The 18,789-nt window shown below is 39.9% G+C and overlaps 1 protein-coding gene across 4 annotated transcripts in view; it reads left to right on the forward strand.

The window, feature by feature from the left end:
* LOC124615611 (vesicular glutamate transporter 1-like) overlaps window positions 1-18,789 on the forward strand; it is a 141,371-nt gene that overhangs the window by 52,769 nt on the left and 69,813 nt on the right. For all 4 annotated transcript variants that reach the window (XM_047143609.1, XM_047143607.1, XM_047143608.1 and 1 more), the window contains exons 4-5: window positions 9,624-9,857; window positions 15,857-16,031. In XM_047143609.1, the coding sequence (XP_046999565.1) occupies window positions 9,624-9,857; window positions 15,857-16,031 (409 nt within the window). The remainder of the gene's footprint in view (window positions 1-9,623; window positions 9,858-15,856; window positions 16,032-18,789) is intronic.

The raw sequence follows: 18,789 nt of genomic DNA on the forward strand, positions 1-18,789 counted from the left end.
TGGTACACCGGTCAGATAACCAGTCCACTGCGATGCCACTCAAAATTCGCTCGTAGGCGTTTAACTATAACTCTGTCCGTTCACACCGCACAATAAGTGTGTCAGCCAACACAGTGAACAACACTCAATCACAAGGACTCAACATAGAGCAGCACTTCGATTTGCTCTCGACAGAGGTGCTCTCCCAGTGAAGTACTGAGGAGAGACTTGTTCCTTGTTCCAAGAGCAACAACAGAACGGCACCTCTCCACGCCAGACGTGAAGAGGTATATCTTTCGGTCTCTTCCATTATTCCTTCAGCTCAAGGCGTCAGAAATATCATCTGCCAATCAGCATTGCTCTTCTAAAACGGGAGAATGACGTTTCGTTTAAGGCGACCAATCCGGAAACCTGTAGCATTGGCGTTTGGCGTTTGCTGTCTCCCTGTGAAAATCTCTGAAACTGCATGCTATGTGTAAAGAATGCGTAGGCTGGCTGCTCCCACACAATGTAGCGGAATTTGCTATTTAAGCCGAACACGGGGTTGTTCCCCCCTTTCACTCGGGCCCACGCTGTTCGCTACACAGGCGGTCACCGACCGACATAGGCTGGGTTGTCCTCTGAAGGGACCGGCGTCCCGTTGTGCAGTTTCTCTCCCGAACTAAAAGCTTCTGTGACTGTCGTGTCTGGAATGTATGTGTGTATGCCAGCCTCAAGTATTTCAATCACGGTGCGCTTACTTGTTAATTACATATCATTTACATGAATTCATTGACTTTATCTTATCGAGTTTGGGTCCGAATGAAGCGTCTTGATGTGCGGAATATGATTGTGAGGGCAGAATATGTAAGCAATGAAGGTCAGGAGACCACATCTTACACAGTTAATTTTTGGGATTGTAAAAAACATGCTTCAAGGACATCCCCAACTCTGTGATAAGTTTAAAATGGTGAAATAGATTGTTAAACATAACCATATCACATGGCATATTTATTTAAACACTTACGACGTTTGTTATTACAGCGGTTTTATGTGGGACGCAAAGGACATTTTTACTTCTGTACGCAAAAGAGGGAAACTCACACACAGCTCTACGCCAGAGGCAACGAAAATTACACATTTCTCGCTCCTGTTTGACGCTGCGCCATTCTGCGAACCGCCTTATCTTGTTATAATGTGCTTGGACAAAAGGAGGATGGAGACTATGTCTACACTTTACTTAAACACGGTAAGGTCTACAGCAGCTGTTTAGATATTACAACTAGTGGTCATACGACTTCAACCACGCCTAGATCTTTTTATGCACAGACACAGACAGATTTTGCAGCTGCAATAGCATTATAATTTTTATTGCATCCGCCAGCCAAAAGCGGCAGGGAGGTGTCAAATTTCTTCCACAACAGTGTTTACATCACATGGAATCATGTGCCAAATATTGCGTATTATTTCCAGAAGACTTAGAATATCCAACAAATCAACTAAAATAGTTCGCCCACATCCCGTCATGGGACTAGTGAGAGGGATGGAAGGGACGGCCCGAACCTGGCCTCTGGTCCTGAGGGGACCTCCAAATCTTGAGGGCCCTGAAATTTGGACCGCCCCCCCCCCCCCCGCCCCCACCACCATTCAAGCCAGATAGTTTTTAATCAAATCCTAAGCTAGGCCACAATATGTTCAGTAAATAACAGACAGTTTAGAGTTTGAGGCTCCATATATATAGAGAATAAACCTAGGTACCTATTATCAGGACATGTCAGTTGCCAACGGGTGCGCACAAAAGTTTTAGAATTTTTGTGAAATGTTTCAAGAAACATAAAAAACTTGTAACGTTCTATTATTAAAATGTGTATGTGTTTGTTTGGCAATGAATACGAAGTGCATAATGTGTGTGTTACTCATATTTACTGTGTCACGTGTTATTGAGCAGATGGTCTGCTTAATCAGTTTTACTGTAATCCAAAAAAATTAAATTACCTAATCTGTAAAACCAGTACGCAGTGTTCATAATGAAATCAATCCCTCTGAAATTTACTCAGCCTCATGAGCACCGAGTTCTATGGCCCTGTATAATAAACTGATAAAATTCCCTGTGCAAATAAACAATGAAACAAATATTCTTTAGCTTTAGAGTCGCAATGGATGTAAACTTGGTATTCTATTCGGTCCACAGTAGGCACAGAAAATATTCAATCTTTGCATGGCGAAGTGCAATGCCAGCCGTAAAATAACTTCATACAAATAATATCAGTAGATTGGCCGATAAATGAATAACCTTGCAAATGTTCAGTGAAATGCTCGGTCTTGGCTCAGCGCTGTCCAATGCCGCCCACATTGAAGCTGTTACAAACGCTAATACTTTTCTGATTCTAGCACATTAATATTTTTCTGACTCTGATTGAAAAATAATTTCTTTTAAAAAATATTCATTGGATTTAAATGAACATGGCATGGAAGGGGATGAGGTACTGATAAGAGGATATCCTAAGATCAAATGCTTCAGTATGAAAATTGTATTCAAAATATTCTCCTTCAAAAAAATCTGATATGAAACATTTTACATGAACTTCTCAACTGTTCTTCATTTCTCACTTACTGTCGTAATTGAAAACACTTGGGTTATTACATGACAAAAGGTCTGACAACGTTTGAAAAAATATATTCCAAAATTTATCTTCTATGTATCAGGATTACAAAACACATAAAATATTACAAATCGGGTATACCTAACCAACCTATACATTAAATCTGATGGGAAATACTTGGTTCCTACATTCAAGTGTTGGCACTGTAAAAATTACCAAAATCCACATTGCCTTGCTGCATATTTAAAACCAAATATACAAAATTTCATTGCCTTACAAATTTGTTCCAGTTGATTTACCTCTGAGTTACAATTTCATTCATCACTTTACTTTATAAAACCTGTATTATGCTGCGTCCATTGACCAACAACTAAATTCTTACAGCTAGCCACTAGCTTTAAGTCTTATATTCTACCTATGACAGAGTGCAACGGCAACTGCTATTGCGTTCCGTGTGCCCCTACTTGCAATCGATTCTGTCACTCAGGTAACATCTTTGGTTCAGTGGTGTCAAAAATACAATCTCTTCTACATGTGAGATGGTTTCAAGACATTTTTCATGAATTATATTACAAAATCTGGCTCCATTTACAAGTGTACCCCTCACAAACTGTAGAATGATAACCAGTAGTGTACTAGACACAATTATTCTACATTTTTTGATACCTATGCTATATACACGGTATACAGTAAGTACAGTTTAGAAATACGCACTAAAGTCCAGTGAAGAGCTTACTAGTGATTTATTAACTTCTTAACTAAAGTATTGGGCCTAAAAGATACTCTCTCAAATATAATACATAATTATTGTATATTTCATTTTATGAATATGAAAATCCATCAAGATGAATTATAGTAGAAACTTCTAAACTTAAGCAAAGATTTTTGCAGACTGTAGATATCAGAATCAACAATAGTGTCCTCTAGACTTTATACGACGGTACTAACAGTATAAAACGTTTTACAACTTTTTTTCTGCTGAGCACACCCAATATCGCGCAAATCTTTAATTAGAGTTGCTGACTTGACGGGCTGTATCCACTGTCTCTATGGTTGCTTTGTTGCGATACCTAAATACCAGATCCGAATAGCAAAGAAATTAGGTGATGCTTTCTTTCATAAAACGGAAGACGAACTTATTAAAGATTAGCAACGACGGCAGTCAGTTTGAACCTTATTGTCGTAATTTTACGTTATAAAGTTAAAGCAATTACAGCCCTTGGTCACAAAATTTAATTCCTTTGATCAGGTTTCAACACTTCTATGAATGCCTTCATCAAAAATTAAATATTCAAATTGGCCTATAACATAAATACAAAATTGCAGGAATTTTTTTTTATATAAAATTGAAAGTACTGACTAACAGTACAGGAAAGAAACAGTACTTACATGTCACGTATAACATAAATATCAAACGAGAAAGGCTTTAGTCACAAAAATTTAAAGAGGAATACATGGAAGGCGAGCCACTATGGGCTGCTCACACATATAACAAAAAACACAGGTAGCAACAGACTGAGGCGTCCGCATTAGCAACTGCGGGCAGGTGAACATTACACCTAGAGTGCCATCTAGTAGCCATAAATAAAAGTAGACTACTTAACATTTAAAATATAGACAGCTGAGTGTTAGGATGAACAGTATTTGGTACGTGAACTAACAGGCAAAGTTTTATTTGACAGCAGGAGACATGGTAACTTTTTGCATATGTAAAAGTTTAGAAATACAGTTTGAAGACTGAAAACTGATTAACAGTATAAAAAGAAACAGTGCCCACATGAAAAACAGTACCCACATGAAACGTATAAAATAAGTGAAAAAGCTTTAGTCACAATTTTTAAAGTGGAATGGGAGGAAAGCAAGCCACTACGGCTGCTCGGATATGTTGAGCTACAGGTAGCGTCAGAGCACTTTATACGGTCGATAAGATGGTTAGCGATAACCTTGTTCAGTCCTGAAATTGTGCTTTGACACATAAATTTGTTATATATCTTTATTCTACAACCGGAGCCCATCTACATTAAACAGTCTATTCCAACTTTCTTATTACGGCTTACAATCGCATTTCTGTTTCTTTGGTAGTCTACTGTTTGCAAGAAGTCATGATCTGATGTTAGATATTCAAACATTTCCATTTTGTTAAAAATCACAGCAAAATCATGTTGTATGCAATCCCATCAAGTATAAGTCGCTTTTACGAAGACGTTGCAGCATTCCAGGCAGTTCTTCCACTAGAACATCCATTTTAATGTTGGCTAATTCCACTTGATATGGTACAACCACAGGATTTTTGTGTTTCTTCAAAATGTGCTCCAGCACTTCCTTGCCAGTTTTTCCAACATTCCTCTCACGGTTTCTACATGGGAGAAGTGGTAGTTTCGCCCAGGAACATAATCACAGATATGAACTTCAATAATTTACCATGTGTGCAATTGTTAAATGCACCACCAATTCTTTTTTTTAGTTTTTCTTGACACTCCACTTGCTCACAGATCTCAATCACCATAATGTCACAAAGTAGTTTTGTATTGGGTGTAAGCGCATTTAAAGTTTTCTGGCTTAATAGGATTCAATTTTCAGTGTAATTTATGTTGCCAGTGTCAGTAACAATATTGTCTGTGTTCCCAGCAACAACCACAAACCAAAGCATTTGTTAGTTGGATTGTCTTCTCTCTCATCTTCTTTTCTAACAGCTGAGGCATTGTTACCACTTTGGAGCAAAATAATTGACATTTTATGCTACCATAAAAGACTGATTAGTTGCAGTTATCAAGCCTTATTATAAACTCTAAATATCCAAGATGTTGATGCTTCCAGATAAATAATCATGTTGTCACCTAATAAATTTAGGCGCCTGATCCCTAGTTCCATGTATTTAAAATAACCATTAAATAGTGTATGTGCAGGCAGAATGTATGGAAAAGCCATCTTTTTTTTTTAAAAAAAAAAACACTTCATTGTTCTTTAAATGTGTACTTTGATAGATGTGCATTCCTAAATTTCCCCATATGTGGTTTTCCTGGGGCAAAGAGTAAGGATATGCATAAAATACATATGCTAAACATGTATGATTATAGATCTCTGATCACAAAAAAATTTGGTCCTAGTACCAAAGTAAACAGCGTTATTTCCACATCTAAACTGTCTGTATTTTTTGTCCAAAAAGTCTTAGTTCTGCTGAATCTGTATCAAAGTCATCCATACATTATAATGATCCCCTATGTGCGAATAAATTCCAATGTTAACATGTGTTGACGTAAGTTTCTTTTTTTTTTTTGCTTTGGGTGTTCTCTACAGTTAGTTTTGTGGGTGGGACATAATGATCACTTGAGAACGATACCTGGAATTAAAAAGACTGAGACTGATTCTTTAATAGCTATATACCGCTACATTCCTACCATACGTAGGTGCTTTGCTAAGTAGAATAAAGCTATAAAGCTATGCATACACAAAACACATGTGGGTTGCTTGTCCACTGCAGACCTGTGACTACAGATTGCAAGAAATGTGTGTTGTGTCCATACAAGGACGATGTAGAGTTTGGCACTACGAACATTAATACATTAACAAAACATCACATTTATTTGCAATGTTTACAGGATAAAAATTTAAGAGACATCTTTTTGTCACTTGATTCTCTGTTCCGGCGATGTCTCTGATTCAAACACTTGCTAGCTGTTATAATGTAGAATCAACTGATAGTTGTTACAATATTAGCAGTGTCGTGCTACATCCTTTATCCTAACAGCGAGTTTTCTAAGATCTGGGAGCAGAGATTGGCGTGTGGCGTCTTAAAAAGATGATCAAGGGGTTACATTGCATTCAGTAAGCCAAAAAAAAAAGACTTCATCGTCTGGTGGCATCTGTAACATCATCCATTAGGAGAGAGTGAGCCCTGGAGAGAGTTTAGCTCATGATGCTTGTTGGTGGCCTATTTAAATATATGCCCCTTGGAGGAGATGTTATCGACGCATGGCGTGCTGTGTGCAATTGACTAAGGCATAGTCGATACCACAAGTACCATGTAAGAATCATCAAAAACGTCGCCGATACGTAGAGCGGTGCATTAGGTACCACTTTATTGTGGAAGCATTCAACACACTTGTCAAGCTACGAGTACGATATAAGTGGGGGTTATGTCACTCAAATAAATGAACACCGTTAAATTTCCCATGAAGATGTGTTGAGATGGAGAGTAATAGTATGTGTACAAATCACATGCGGGTTGCTTATTGTAATCAACAAGCACGATTATAGATCTCTGATCATGAGTGAAAAATTCTATCCTCTGTCAAAGTAAAACTGTCTGTACAATTATTATTCAAAATGCATGATATTTTGAGTACAAAACACACATAGCGCTGTTGTTATAACTCAATTGTTATACTGCAGTTAAAAGAATGCATGTGGATAACATTAAGGCACCAGTAATAAATGTGTGCTAAGTGACTTGTTCGTTGTGGCAGATTAGCATAGCAGCGACACGAATATAAATGATACAGTGCATAGCATCAGACGCTCCAAGTGGTTGGTCGCAGATAATGCTGTTGCCTATGAGAAGATACTAGCACCAGAAGGCTGTTGAGAATCGCAGGAAGGTCTGCAAAGGATCTGTGGTTGGTACAGAGAGAGGGAGTTGGCACTGAATGTAAGAAAATGTAGTATTGTGGCCATAAATAGGCAAATAAATCCAGTACTGTACTATTACACTATTGACGACAAATCACTAGGAACAGTAACCATCGCAAAATACCTGGAATTAACCACCTGGGGCCACCTCGAGTGGATGAAAACGTAAAGCAAAGTGCAGGAAAGCCAGATCCCATACTCAGATTCATTGGAAGTATCTTCTTCTTCTTCTTCATGTGCCGTCTCCTCTAAGAAGGTTGGCTGTCATCATGGCAATTTCTGATCTTGATTTGGCTGATCTAAGGAGTTCTGACGTTGAACAGTTGTACCAATTTTTTAAATTGTCAATCCAGGATGTCCGTCTTCTACCCCTCGTTCTCTTCCCACAAATTTTCCCTTCTAGTATTATTTGCAATATTTTGTAATTTACTCCCCTAATAACATGGCCTAAATATTGTAGCTTCCTTACTTTAATAGTTTTAATTAATTCTTTTTCCTTTCCCATTCTTCTTAGGACATCTTGATTAGTAATCCTCGACACCCAACTAATTCTAAGTATTCTTCTATATGCCCACATTTCAAAAGCTTCTAAACTGTTCATGTCCTTCTTTTTCAATGTCCACGCTTCCATTCCGTATAATAATTTTGAGAATACATAGCATCTTAGCAACCTCATTTTTGTGTTTAAACAAATGTCTCTCGAACAGAATGCATTTTTCATCTTATTAAAGATACTTCTGGCCTGTCCTATTCTCGATTTAATTTCTTCTGAGCTTTCAATCTCCTCATTTACAATTGTTCCGAGATATTTAAATTTACGTACTTGATCGACTCTTTCCCTATTGATTGTAAGATTTTCTTGTTGGTGTGTTTTAGATATCACCATGAACTTAGTCTTGCTTACGTTAAGAGTCAAGCCAAATTCTTCACTTTTTTCTGCGACTTTGTCAAGAAGTAATTGTAGATCTTTGAGGTTTCCAGCTAGTAGTGCAGTGTCATCAGCAAACCTAACATTGTTAATGTTTAGCCCATTCACTTTAATGCCAGCTATTTCATCTGATAGAGCTGCCTGGAATATGTCTTCTGAATACATATTAAACAATAAGGGTGAGAGAACGCAACCTTGTCTCACACCCCTCTTTATTTCTATATCATTCGATAACTCATTTTCTACCTTCACGGTTGCGGTTTGATTGTAGTAGAGGTTATATATAATGCGGATGTCTTTCTTATCAAGTGTTTTCTTTTCTAACAATTCTATGAGATGATCATGACGAACTTTATCAAATGCTTTATTATAATCCAGGAAGCACACATATAGTGGCTGGTTAACCTCCATACATCGTTGCGCTAATATGTTAAAAGCAAACAATGCTTCTCTTGTACCGAGGGAACTTCTAAAACCGAATTGTGTTTCACTTATACCTTCTTCTACTTTTTTGTATATTCGTTGGTGTATAACTTTTAGAAATATCTTTAGGGTGTGACTCATTAAGCTTATTGTACGGTGATCATTACAAGTTTTGGCATTAGCCTTTTTGGGTAATGTAACAAAGGTAGATGTCAACCAATCCCTAGGAATAATTCCCGAATTATAAATATCATTAAACAATTGTACAAATATATCTATATGGTCTATTCCTATGAGTTTCAGGATGTCATTTGGTATCTTATCCGGTCCAGGGGCTTTCCCTGCCTTTGATTTGTTGATAACATGTAATATTTCTTCTTTCGATATGCTTGGTCCTCGTTCTCCGATCATGTTATCATAAAATTTTTGATCTTTTCTTGTATCTTCAAATAGTTCTTTGACATATTCTGTCCACCTGTCCAGTTTACCTTTAACATCAGGAATTGTTTTGTCATTTTTATCTAACAATAAACTTGTACTTTTCTTTTTATTAAGTCCAGCTAAATCTTTAACTTTTTTGTGTAAGTTGAAACTATCATGTCTTGTTTCATAACTCTCAATTTCAGAGCATTGGTCCTTGTACCATTCTTCTTTTGCTCGCCCTGTTTCTTTTCGTATTTCTGCATGTAATCTTTTATACTCACTTTCATCTCTATTTTTAAGTATTCTTCTTTGTTCCATCAATTGTAATATCTTCTCTGTCATCCACTTCTTTTTCATGTTGTCGTGTTTGGTCGCCATTGTGTTTTTACATGCATTATTTAATGTGTCTTTTATAAGTATCTTAAGGGAATATAATTCATTCACAAAATAAGTGCCACTTTGCCCACCACGGCCACTTTCCCCAGCTCTCCTCTATTCGAAAAACTGTCCATGGTATGGGTCTATAAAGCAGCCGGTTTCATCTTTTCCAGTTCCATTTGGCCGAGACTGTTACGATTCCTGTTGTATGCCGACTACGCGCTGTGTAGACGCGACAGCAGAGCCGGCACTATTGACGCGCTGGTGTTGCCGCCTTGCAGGGGCAGGAGCACGCGTGGGGCCCGCGGCTGCAGGGCCTCGTGCTCAGCTCCTACTTCTACGGCTACGTCACGACGCAGGTGGTGGGCGGCTGGCTGGCGCTGCGCGTGGGCGGACACCTGCTGTTCGGGCTGGGCATCGCCATCGCCGCCGCACTCACCCTGCTCACGCCCTGGCTCGTCGGGCTCGGCGTCTACGTCTTCGTCGCCCTCAGGGTCATCGAAGGCATCGTCGAGGTGCGTTAACTCTTTGCAGGGCGGCGAAAGAGCATCACTGTTTCATCGTCCTATCGGTGGCGATGCCATTAGAAACAGAGTACGAGCGCAAACTGGAAAACGAAAGGAGCCGTAACCTCTACAAAGCAACCACATGGCATTTGCCTTAAGAGGGGTAGGACGTCAAACGGGCCGACTTGGAGCAGGAGAGGCACCACAGGACATTTTAATTTCAACTGTCTATACTTTTACAAATAAATTTATAAAACTATGTCAGCATGACCAGCAAGGATTCAGGATTCACACTCACGGCAGTGGAAGTTCACAAACATGGCAAAATAAATTTTTCTTTACATGTGAAATTTCATCATTTTTTCAGTTACTGTTGGCAGAATTTGATGCTACAGGTACACTTTTCTTCATAAGTAGGAGAGACTCTTCGATGAATTTTGCGCAGCATACAAACCATACTTACAGGTGTATAAAACTCTAGAATTTATTTAATTTATGAAAAAATGAATAAGCTATTACATTTTAAACTTCATGTTTAGAAAGAACTTAAATTTTATAGATAGTTATATCAATTTTTTCCCAGCTTTTTGATAGATTTGGAAAATTCTAGAGTTTCATACACCTGTAACTACGGTTCGTATGCTGTGCAAAATTCATCGGAAAATCTCTCCTAGTTGTGAAGAAAAGTGTTCCTATAGGAACAAATGCAGCCAATAATAAGTGAAAAACTGATGAAATTTCAGATATAAGAAAAAATTACTTTCTTCCGTTTTTCAACTTCCACTGCTATGGGTGTGAATTCCGAATCCTTCCTGGTCATGCTGAAAAAGTTTTATAAATTTATTTGTAAAAGTATAGACAGTGGAAATTAAAATGTCCTGTAGTGCCTCTCCTGCTCCAAGTCAGCCCGTTTGACGTCCTTCCTCCCTTAAGCAATTCAGGAAAATCTCGGAGAGCCTAGATCTGGACAGACTGATGGATTCTTGAACCGTCTTCCTTCCGAATGACAAACCAGTGTCTACATTGTACCACCTTACTTAGCAACACCTTCTCAGCGGGAGGCACCACGGTAAAATATCTCTACGACCACTAATTTAACGCATAGTTGTAATGTTACCTTCAGTAGTGTGATAGCTCGTGATGTTTGTAGCGCACACGGAAGTGAAGGAATTGCCTTTAACCGCGATGAGTGCATCTGTCCGCCTTTCCTTGTTGATCCCAATCTCTCGCTAGCTCTGATACGATATAAATTATTTGATCAGAAGCAACAGGACATTGGTTAATGAGCATTAGTATGGTGTGTGTCCACCTTTCACCTTCATGGCGGCTTGAACTCTGCTGGTTACACTTTCAGTGACTTTTCTGAATGTCTCTGGAGGGAGGGCATCCTATTCTTCGATTGAAACGACAAGTTTACTGTTCCCAGTCGCTGGTAAGAGTAAGCTTGTTGTTTCAATCGATATCAATAACACTCACGGTAAATCATAACCTAAAATTTTCGCACTGAAAGACTGTTCGTCCTCAAAAGCCGAAACCAGAGAAGAAAGTTTTAAAATTTTATTTTTGTGAGGGGTTCACAGCTTCAGCGTGTTTTGAGAATAAAAACGTAGCCCAAGTAGGCTGTACTACTTTTCAGGTTACCTTCCATTCAGAAGGCTGTTGCACGCAGCTACTGTTATATTGACTTGTAAATAATCGATTTCAACTATCAGTCGTCCTTTCTAAATTTTATTGGCAGATCTGGATTTCAGCTAGAAACTAGCCATTCTCAATGCACTATCATTTTTCATCAATGCATGTAATGGCTGTTGGTCAGGCTTCATCCACAGTTCATTGAATACTCAGAATGATAGTGCATTGACAATGGCTAGTTTCTAGCTGAAATCTAGATCTGCCAATAAAATTTAAAAAGGTCGACGACTGATAGCTGAAATCTATTATTTACAAATGTATTCCTTTTTTTATCTGCTCGATCGGCCACTCTCAACCTCTGGTCATTTTCAAGTACCCGTAATACGTTCAAAAATGGTTTATACATTAACTGTCTATAAACTTTCACATATACGTATGCTTTACAACACAGGCTACTCACGTATCTTAAGCTTCCACCTTCATTTTCCATTGCAATACTAAACTAAAAGTAAACTCAGTCCGAACAGGCCTTGGAAGACCCAACGATACGGACTGGCCGTGTCTCATACACAGCCCACAGGCATCACTGGATGCGGATTTGGAGGGACATGTGGTCAGCACACCTCTCTCCCGGCCGTATGTCAGCTTACGTGATCGGAGCCCTTACTTCTCAATCAAGTAGCTCCTCAGTTTGCCTCACAAGGGCAGAGTGCACCCCGCTTGCTAACAGCGCTCGGCAGACCGGATGGTCACCCATCCAAGCCCGACAGCGCTTAACTTCGGTGATCTGACGGGAACCGGTGTTACCACTGCAACGCCGTTGGCTCCATTGTAATACGTCGATAGTATATGTGAACAGGAATACATCGTATTTCAGCGCATATGTGGCATAAAAACAATATAATATTGTACATGGTTGCGACTATTAGCCAACACAAACAGAAAGACGTCATCTCATAGTATAGTCACAGCTGTTATGATATAACGCAAGATGTTTAGGAACCTGCCTGTGGATGGACGATAACGCCAAGTAAACTACTGGCGCCATATTCACTGGCATAACACGTTGTTACTCTCACAATCTTCAGATAGTGATGTTGGACGCTGGAATCTGGAGAGAAATCGACGTTCTAACTGATCCCAGAGGTGTTTCGTTGAATTCACGTCCGGTCTCCGGAAGGCGACTCCGTTTCATGAATGTTATTGTCCATAAATCAACGCCTCACAGTCCGCCCTTGGTAGCTGAGTGGTCAGCGCGACGGAATGTCATACCTAACGGCCCGGGTTCGATTCCCGGCTGGGTCGGAGATTTTCCGCTCAGGGACTGGGTGTTGTATTGTCATCATCATTTCATCCCCATCGATATGCAAGTCGCCGAAGTGGCGCCAACTCAAAAGACTTGCACCAGGGCCGGCTCCTGTGACCGAGCGGCTCTAGGCGCTTCAGTCTGGAACCGCGCTGCTGCTACGGTCGCAGGTTCGAATCCTGCCTCGGGCATGGATGTGTGTGATGTCCTTAGGTTAGTTAGGTTTAAGTAGTTCTAGGGGACTGATGACGTCAGATGTTAAGTCCCATAGTGCTTAGAGACATTTGAACCATTTTGAACTTGCACCAGGCGAATGGTCTACCCGACGGGAGGCCTAGCCACACGACATTTCCATTTTAACGCCTTACAAATACTCTTTCATGACAGGGTGCAATGTCATGATGATGTACAAAATCGTATTCTTCGAACTGTTCCTCTAGAGTGTGCAGTACACGAAGCTGTAAAATGTATTCGTATCCTTCAGCATTTTGAGTTTTCTTAAGCGCAATAAGGGGTCTAAACGCTAACCACGAAAAACTCCCCCCATAGTTTATTGCCGCCTCCTCTGTACTTCACTGTTGGCACTACACATGAAGGCAGGCAACTTCTCTAGGCCTTTTCCAAACTCAAACCCCTTCATCGGATTGCCACGGGCTATGGCATGATTCACTACCTCAATTCACTCGTTTCCAGCCATCCACTATTAAGTGTCGTCGCCATTTACACCACTTCAAATATGTGTCCGATGAGGACCTGCCCGACCACTGTGCCCCTAAATTTTTAACTTCCTATGCACAGTCCTTGTGCTAGTGATACCTCCCGCTAAGTTCATGCGATTTCTTATAACCACCCTCCTCCATGCTCCATGGTCCCTGTCCATCAGTACACGGGGTCTGCCTCGTGTTCGTTCGGCTGTGATTTTTCCATCGCGTTTCCGCTTCGCAGTCACGTCACCAACATCCAACGTGTGCATTCTCAGAAGAATTGTGAACCATGGTACTACTCAATTATTTAGAGAATCAAAATTACAATCTCACCACAGTTATTTAAGGAAAATAGGAAGCCCGGGATCACTGGTGATGGACAAGCTTGTGATTGTTTTACAATTTTAATGTGACTCAAACAGACTTTATTATAAACTTCAATTCGGACATTTGCCCTCGTACTGATGCAACATACAAATTTTCACTGTAATTGAATTACATAAACGCGAATAAGAATCATATTTTGCATCACCAACCAGAAACATACATAGTAGGCACGGTGAATAATCAATCATAAACAATCGTTCTTGTTTAACCATATCTCAAAAGGCTAGTAATACTATACACTTCCAACCCAAAGTTACACAGCCACATAATACCACAACTTGATTAAAAAAACAAAGATCTTAAAGCTCAATAAAAGTGAACAGCCCACATAAAAAGGTCCACAGTGAAACATGCTTATACTACAAATGCAAAGTGGGCCAACCACAGTAGCTAAACTGGCACACAGGAAAATATCAAGCTACTTCAGTGTTCATGATTGCCTCGTCATAGACTATATATTCATTTCACGTAGTACAGTATTTGTGAATATTCCGTGTTATAATATCTTGGCATCACACAATGAATACTATAGCACTGCCCAGTCGAGAGGCTGGAACGCATTGACTACTAGCGCGCAGGCAGGTTTGATAACGGATTCAGGATTAAACTTCGACACCCGATAAAGATGTAATAAATCTAATCAGCCGGAGAAATAATTAATAGGCTGATTAAAACTGTCTGCCAGGCCAGCACCCAAACTTGGACCAGTCCAAACCAGCGCCCACTGTGCTGCAGAGTGTAAATTCATTCTGGAAACAATCCCGTAGGCTTTCCTAGGCCATTCTTCGCAATATTCTTTCATCCAAAAGTACTTCAAGGAGTATGCAGACGAAATGCGAAGTTTGTAAGTTAGGAGGTGAGGTATTATTTGAAATAAAGCTCTGTGCTTGAATATGTATATACATTGGTTTCCCTGATATGATTGCTTTTAATCAACAATCTGCTAATTTTTTATTTTTCTAATACCAGTTCCCTTGCCAGGATTCTCTTTTTGATTCTTAAATGCAACCAGAATACTTACAAGATTCCTGCCATCCACACTGCAAAATCTTTACTTCCTGAAGCTGTTGCAGAATGTAATGAAAAATTAGAAGATCCCACCATGTCAAAAACAATACCGGAAAATCGCTAAGAGAAAAGAGAGAGCTACGTAGCAGATACAGACGAAGCCAGGTCGTCGCTGACATACAAAGCATAATTAATGAAAATGGGTGAATTTTACTATGATATTGATACGCTTTTCATTCCAAACTGAAGTAGCATGATGTCCAAATTTCGCGTAGCCTATCTGTTTACGTAATAAATTCTGAATTTACATACATATACGAAAAAATTTAGATTTTGCTCTAGCTTATGATTCCTCTGTCAGTATTATAACCTCAATCTGTGTAATTGATAGCGATATGCAGGAAAACGGTATTTTTTCTCTGTTTTGGGAAATAGCTTTTGAAGAAAACCAGGTAAGAATTTCGGCAAAAACTATGAGCTGTAGCTAACGAAGTTCAGTTTGCTGTAAATGCGTCTTATGATTGTTTAGAACACTAGCATCATAAGGAAAGAGGAGTCTTTTTGTTTTTTACACGTCGAAGGGAAACCTTTTGCATTTATTTCACTGAATGCGGAGATACAATTATTAATGCGCTGCACCTACATTTGGGAGGACCGTGTGTAAGTACCTGTCCGGAAGTTTGGGTTCTCTACGGTTTCCTAAATCTACTACGATGCATATTAGTTTGATTTCTGTCAACACGGCCGATTTCGTTCACCATCCATGTCATAACTAATCCCTCATCTCTAAACATTACATCTAGGATGGGTATAAAACCCTAGTCTTTGTTCCTCCCTGTTGCATTAAAATGATAAACAGTTGTGGATCGAACATTGACCCTTGTGGAACAAATTATTTTTAGGACTTCTTTTCCTAAGGCGTACGATGCTTACATTGCCTCGTGTACAGCAGTGTTTCTGGCCGTTTGCAGGGCGTGTCGTACCCGGCGATGCACGACGTGTGGGGGCGGTGGACGCCGCCGGGCGAGCGAAACCGCCTGGCCACGCTCGGCTACTCGGGCAGCTACGTGGGCACTGTGGTCGCCATGACCGCCTCCGGTTTCCTCGCGGCGCGTGCCGGCTGGCCCGCCATCTTCTACGTCTTCGGTGAGAGCCTACAGCACCTGCAAATTACACGTCACCTATACTGGCGAGCTCTGTAGCAGCACAACGCAACCTAGTCTCTCAAAAGAAAACACCGCCTGTTATTGGTTGTACAGTTTTCAGTTTATTAGCTATTGGCCAATTTTGTCTGTATAGCCATTATCAAGCAACATACAGACTGCTTGATAATGACTATGCAGTCGAAACTGCCCGATAACTACACTACTGGCCATTAAAATTGCTACACCACGAAGCTGACGTGCTACAGACGCGAAATTTAACCGACAGGAAGAAGATGCTGTGATATGCAAATGATTACCTTTTCAGAGCATTCACACAAGGTTAGGGCCCGTGGCGACACCTACAACGTGCTGACATGAGGAAAGTTTCCAACCGATTTCTCATACACAAACAGCAGCTGACCGGCGTTGCCTTGAGAAACGCTGTTAAGATGCCTCGTGTTAGGAGGAGCAATGCGTACCATCACGTTTCCGACTTTCATAAAACTCGGATTGTAGCCTATCGCGATTGCGGTTTATCGTATCGCGACATTGTTGCTCGCGTTGGTCGAGATCCAATGACTGCTAGCAGAATATGGAATCGGTGGGTTCAGGAGGGTAATACGGAACGCCGTGCTGGATCCCAACGGCCTCGTATCACTAGCAGTCGAGATGACAGGCGTCTTATCCGCACGGCTGTAACGGATCGTGCAGCCACGTCTCGATCCCTGAGTCAACATATGGGGACGTTTGCAAGACAACAACCATCTTGTAACACTCCGGTTTATATTACTGACTTATCCCGCTCGATCGGGATCTGATAGCAGCCCAAATAGATAATAATTAATGTGACCGTGTACCTAATAGGGCTGGCAATCGGATTGGACTGCTACGGAGTTGTTACATTCCATTTTGTCCTTCTCGAATGCTGTAAATATGAATGTCTGGTGCCAAGAAGAACAACAACACAGCTTCATTAATCAACAAACTATATTCATCACAAAAACACAAAGTAAGGAGACAGCCACTGCCTTCGTCGTACAGAATTAATAACGGCTAATCTCAGCACAGGCCCTTTAGTTATTCATTATCGTCACACGCAATTTCAATCATTGTAATCCAACACTACAATCCAACACTGCAATCCAACACTGCAATCCAAATGATGCCGGCGCGGTAGACGCGTAATTACAATATCGGCACAAAAATGTCACTGAATCACACTAGTAATTATACTTTTTTTCACTTTCCCGTATATTTCTAACACAAAGGGGTTAAACCACAGCGATGGCCACTCCCTTTGTCGGTACGGTCTTGCATTCCAGCAACAGACCTCCACCCGGCTCGGCCCACAGCGCGTACCACACTGTCTCAACACTCGCTCTCGCTCTCGCAACCCGACACACACTATCGATTGTCTGTCCTGTCGACCTGTGCTGTCGCAAAACTTATAGTAAGGGCCTACGGACCCCTTACATCCCCGCCCTCGAAAACTTCTTTGAAGCCACAGGCGTAAAAGAATCGGCTAGGGAATTAGACATCACTACATATGAACAAAACACACAGTGCAAATAAGTAATGAAATTACAATCACCAAGAAAATCCTTGACTCCGGTAGTGGGCTGCCTCTACAATAATATTCTACAAAAAGTTATTACATCTCAAAAATATGGCATTGTCCAAATAACACACAACATCAATCCTACTTACTTAACATAGCATGGTAAATATTTTTTTATAAACTTATCTTACCAAAAATTTCCAGAAACTTTTCACTTTCAAAGGTTAGTACGAGTCATTAACTACATATCTGTTATAACTTGCTATAGCAAAGACAAGAAAAGAACTAGTTGAATGCCAGCTACCCCTTTGGTATGCCGTCCTTTCAGCGGGGTTCGTGCCGTCCATACTACTATCACTCTAATTTATAACTCACTTGGTCAACACTTATAAAAGTTAAGGAAGAAATTCACAACTTGTTCATTACAGATTCCATAAATTTAAATGCTACATTGTATCGCTAAGCATGTCTTACACAATTATTTGCAACACTACAACTAATGTGGTCACCCAATGAAAAATTTTAAACTACTGATCATTTCATTTTGCCAAACATTACTTCCCTATGTGAATTGTTATCAAGAAAGCTTAGATGAGAGGTACAATATCTCCTGTTATATTCACACTAATTCAAATCTACTATATGGATATTTGTCATTCATTACTCAGTGCCAGAATTCTGCTTCTAAAGCTTAACCTACATATAACCATAATTGACTCTGATAGCTAATTGGATACATGAATTACTAGTTATTCATTAGTTACACTTTGTTTTATCAGCATACTTCAGATAAACATGTATACCTACAAATAACTTGCAAACAGATGTTGCTCATGTGCTAAATGACATACTTCAATATTTCAAACATCTCATACTCCTCCATACTCTTCATTACACATAACTTAACATCAACTTCGACTGTAAATAAATATATATCTTCAACCTACATCAATTCTCCATATAATTCAATACTTCAAATATCTCATACTCAATACACATAATTACGACATAACTCCCTCAACTTAACAGCAACTTCAACTGCATATATATCTTCAACCCACATCAACTCTCCATATTCGCTGCAATAACCACATAAAAATACTACTTCAGGCTCCTTAGCCTCTCCATTCATCATATTTCACATCATTTATCCGAACAACTATCTCCTTGTGTATTTGTTTCTTTATATGTTCATCTACTT

The sequence above is a fragment of the Schistocerca americana genome, chromosome 5, assembly GCF_021461395.2.
Source record: "Schistocerca americana isolate TAMUIC-IGC-003095 chromosome 5, iqSchAmer2.1, whole genome shotgun sequence".
NCBI lineage: Eukaryota > Metazoa > Arthropoda > Insecta > Orthoptera > Acrididae > Schistocerca > Schistocerca americana.